Consider the following 4469-nt stretch of genomic DNA (forward strand, 5'->3'; position numbering starts at 1 on the left):
AACAACAACAGTATTAATTAATCCACACGCTTGCACCTAAGCATCTCCTAGCTAATACAGAGGCAAGTGGAAAAGGGAAGAGAGTAGAGGCTTTTCTGACCATGACGGGATGACATTAAGAGCTGATAATTATAGCATTTCTGACACTGGAGTCATTTGTTGTCTTAATGTCATAAAAGCACAATAAAATCACCTATATATATGAAATGGAAAAAATTATTCATCTGCAATTACAGATAATAGTTTGCAATAATGCATATGGAAATGAGGGAGGGCAAATGTGTGAATGATGACTCTGTAAAACATCACTCCCATAGCTGAGAGTATATAAGTGTCCCAGTCTCTAGAAGGTGACATTAGAATTCAGTCTTCTCACTGTAACTCAGTTGAACTCATATAATCTATCAACATGTCCTACAACTGCTGCTCTAGAAACTTCTCTTCCTGCTCACTTGGTGGTTTCCTGAGCTACCAAGTCCCTTCCTGTGGCTCTTCCTTTCCAAGGAACCTGGTTTACAGCACTAACTTCTGCTCTCCCAGCACTTGTCAGCTGGGATCCTCTCACTACAGGCGCTGTCAGGCAACCTGCCATGAGCCCAGCTGCTGCCAGAAGTCCCAGATGGTGTCCATCCCCTGCCAGACATCCTGGTACTGCCCAAGGACATCCAGGCTCTGCAGTCCATGCCTGACAACTTACACTGGATCTCTGGGCTTTGGTTCCAGAAGCAGTTGTTCTCTAGGCTGTGGATCCAGAAGATGCTACTCACTCAGTTGTAGACCTAGTACCTTCAGGCCCCTGAGTTATGGCATCTGTGGCTTTCCTTCCTTGGGGTATGGCTCTGGATTCTGCCACCCAACTTATTTTCCTTCCAGGAGCTGTCACTTTTCTTGTTACAGACCAACTTGTAGATCTGCTTTTTATGCATCAACTTGTTGAGTCCCCAGATCTTTTGTGTGATATGTTCTACTCCCTAATTAATCCTTCTATCATCTTCATTATTTTCAGTATGAACTGTCCTTATATTCTCTGATCACCTTCTCTTAACTATTTATCCAGCTGCATGTACTGATCATAAAATTGCTTCTAACCTGTGCTAAATTTAATGAGTTAATCCACGGGATTAATTAAGAGAATTGCCTCATTAATTGAATGAGGTAGAAGATATTTTAATGGATTTCATATTCATATTAATATGACATTGAAAAAATGTATTAATGTTAGTCAATTAATGGATGAATAAATAGAATTACTGTCAATATGTTTTATTCACAAGAGACAAACAAAAGGATATCATAAAATAAATTCCTTCATTCTGGGAACAAACTGTAGTATTGTGATATCATTATTTTTTTGTTTGTTGTTAGTTATTTATTTATTTTTGATAACATTTTGTTTTGGAGGCTGTCATTGTTCAGTGGTAGAATTCTCACCATCCATGCAGGAGATGTGAGATTGATCCATGGACACTATAACCCTTGTGCAGCCATCACTCATCTTTTAGTGGAGGCTTATGTGTTGTTGTGTTGCTGAATCGGTTTCAGAGGAGTGGCCACATTAAGACAAATTGAGAAGAAAGGCCTGGTGATCTGTTTCCAAAAATCAGTCAGTGGAAACCCTATGGATCACAATAGTCTTATTCTCAAGTGATTATGAGAGTGAGGCAGGGCTGGGCAGTGTTTTATTCTTTTGTGCACTAGGTCCCCATGATTTGGCTCAGGCAATGGAAATTAACTACAAGAAAAACAAAGCTAAATGTCACTATTGTTCTGGAATCAATTTTGAGAAACTAAGAAAGGGTGGTTTTCAACCAAATTATCTCAGGCTTTACACATTTTCTTTCTTTAAAATTGGAATTTTTACAGCGAAAACTTAACCATAGGGAGGAAATGGAAAGAGAGATGATATATTATGGGGATTACAATTACTGCAATGAAAAAAAAATTGCAGAAGCTGCTGTATGGAAAGTGTGTTTCCTCAGTAAATTTCATCCAAATTACAATAAACAAACAATCAAACAAACACCAAAAAGGGTGTTTTCTAGAAGGCTTTACTTTGCATGTATATATACTTTATGTGAAGAAAAATCTCAGCATATATAGCTGAGAATAGCTATATATGCTATATAGAATAGCATATGTAGTCTAGGAATATGGGGCCTTGATATTTGCTGAAAAGAGGAGAGAAACAAGAAACTAATGGGAGAGAAAAGGTTTAGGTTAGATAGAATATTATTTCTATATTTTTGAATAGCTTTCTCTGATTTATTCCACATTGAATAGCAAAATGGAGCATAGCTTTTCAACTCACTAATAATTTTGAATACTAATTTCTTTCCATGGTTCGAGGTGGAAGCCAATTATTTTTGGTAGGCATTAATGACATTTATAAGGTTTGAGATTCTACCTTCTAGTGTCCCTAATTTACACTTTAATGCCTAGAAACAACAAGGGTTTTATATCAGCCAAAACTATTTTTTTAATTCACATTTCAGCATAAAATGAAAGACCTTTGTGTTTTGTTTTTTTATGCAGACATTCAGATATTTTTTTAAGCTATGTATTTCAGAAAACTATAAATTGTATATGCATATATTGTTAAAAAACATTGAATCGGTTCCAACCCACAGCAACACTATGGACAGCAGAGCAGCACGCTGTACTGTCCTACATCATCCTCACAATCTTGGCTATTTTTGAGGCCATTGCTGAAGCCACTGTATCAATCCATCTCACTGAGAGCCTTCCTCTTTTTTCGGGACTCTCAGTTTACTAATCATGATGTTCTTCTTCAGGAACTGTTTCCTTCTGATGACATGTCAATTTATGTGAGGCAAAACCTCACCATCATCCTTTTAAGGAATATTCTAGCTGTAATTCTTCCAAGGCAGATTGGTTTGTTGTTCTGGTAAACCATGGAATATTTAATATTATTTGCCAACAATATGATCCAAAGGAATGAATTCATCTCCCTTCTTCCTTATTCATTGTCCAGTTTGTCACTGATATAAGGCAGTAGACCCTACCAAAGCTTGGATAAGACTAAGGCACTTTAGTCTTCAAAGTGACAACTTCTGTTTTTAACACTTTAAAGAGGTCTTTTTGATAAATTTTCCCAATGAAATACATGATTTGATACCTTGCATACTGGTTCCATGGACATTGATTATGGAGCTAAATAAAATGAAACACTTGAAAAATTCAATTTTTCTTCTGTTTATCATCCTGTTGCTTATAGATCCAGTTGTGAGGATTTTGTTTTCTTTATGGTGAGGTATAATTCATAGTGAAGGCTATCGTCTTAGGTTTTCATCAGTAAGTACTTGAAACCTTCTTTGTTTTCATCAAGAAAATTATGTCGTCTCCATGTAATAGATACTTAATGAGTCTTCTCCAATCCTGATCCTGTATTCTTTTTTATATAGTGCAGCTTCTTGGAATATTTACTTTGCCTACAGATTATATGATATGGTGAAAAGATCCAACCTGGATGTGCACTTTTCTTGATTTTAAAACATGCAGTCTCCACTGTTCTATTTGAGTGATTATCTTTTTGTGTATGTACAGCCTCTATAGGAGCATAATTAAGTGTTCTGGAATTCCCATTCTTTGCAATGTTATTCATAATTTATTATGATCCACATAGACAGATGTTTTTGTATAGTCATAAATACACAGGTAAATATATTCCTGGTATTCTTTGCTTTCAGCTAAGATCCTTCTGATATATTTCCCATTCCACATACTCTTCTGAATCCAGTTTGAATGTCTAGCAGTTTCCTGTCTAGGTACTGCTGCCATCAGTTGTGAATTGTCTTCTGTAAAATTTTACTTGCATATTATACTAATGATATTGTTTCATAATTTCAGAATTCTGTTGGATCACCTTTCTTTGGAAAGGGCACAAATGGATCTGTTCTAGTCAGTTGGCCAGATAGCACTTTTTCCAATTTTCAATGCATAGACAAGTGAGAGCTTCTGGCGTTGCATCCATTTGTTGAAGCATCTCAACTGATATTCAGTTAATTCTAGGAGTCTCTCTCTCTCTCTCTCTTTTTCTTTTTTTTAGACAATGCCTTCAGTACAATTTGGACTTCTTCCCTCAATATCATCAGTTCTTGATGATATGCTGCCTCTTGATATGGTTGAATGTCAATCAGTACTTTTTGGTACAGTGATTTTGTGTCTTCTTTCCATCTGAGGCTTGACATTTTTCCTTTACTTTGTCTGCTTGAGTCACACTTTGAAATCTTCTGTTCAGGTATTTTACTTCACGAGTTCTTCTGCCAGCTATTGTTACTATATGCTCGTGAGCAAGTTTCAGAGTCTCTCCTGACATCCATTTTGTCTTTATTTCTTTTCTGTATTTTTAACAACTTTTTCCTTTTTGAATTTATGGTATCTCTGATATCATCCCACAACTCATCTCTCTGCCATCACTGGTGTTGAATGTGGCAAACCTATTCTTGAGC

At 36.3% G+C, this 4469-nt stretch overlaps 1 protein-coding gene across 1 annotated transcript; it reads left to right on the forward strand.

Annotated features, from left to right (window-relative positions):
• Positions 1 to 370: 370 nt before the first annotated feature.
• On the forward strand, positions 371 to 937 carry LOC103199280 (keratin-associated protein 13-1-like). The gene has a single exon (XM_007943531.1). It carries the CDS (start codon positions 410 to 412, stop codon positions 935 to 937), a length of 528 nt encoding a protein of 175 aa, XP_007941722.1. The 5' UTR covers positions 371 to 409.
• The last annotated feature ends 3532 nt before the right edge of the window (positions 938 to 4469 follow it).

This window comes from Orycteropus afer, unplaced genomic scaffold (assembly GCF_000298275.1).
Source record: "Orycteropus afer afer isolate SDZICR_OR568_19922 unplaced genomic scaffold, OryAfe1.0 scaffold00108, whole genome shotgun sequence".
Lineage (NCBI taxonomy): Eukaryota > Metazoa > Chordata > Mammalia > Tubulidentata > Orycteropodidae > Orycteropus > Orycteropus afer.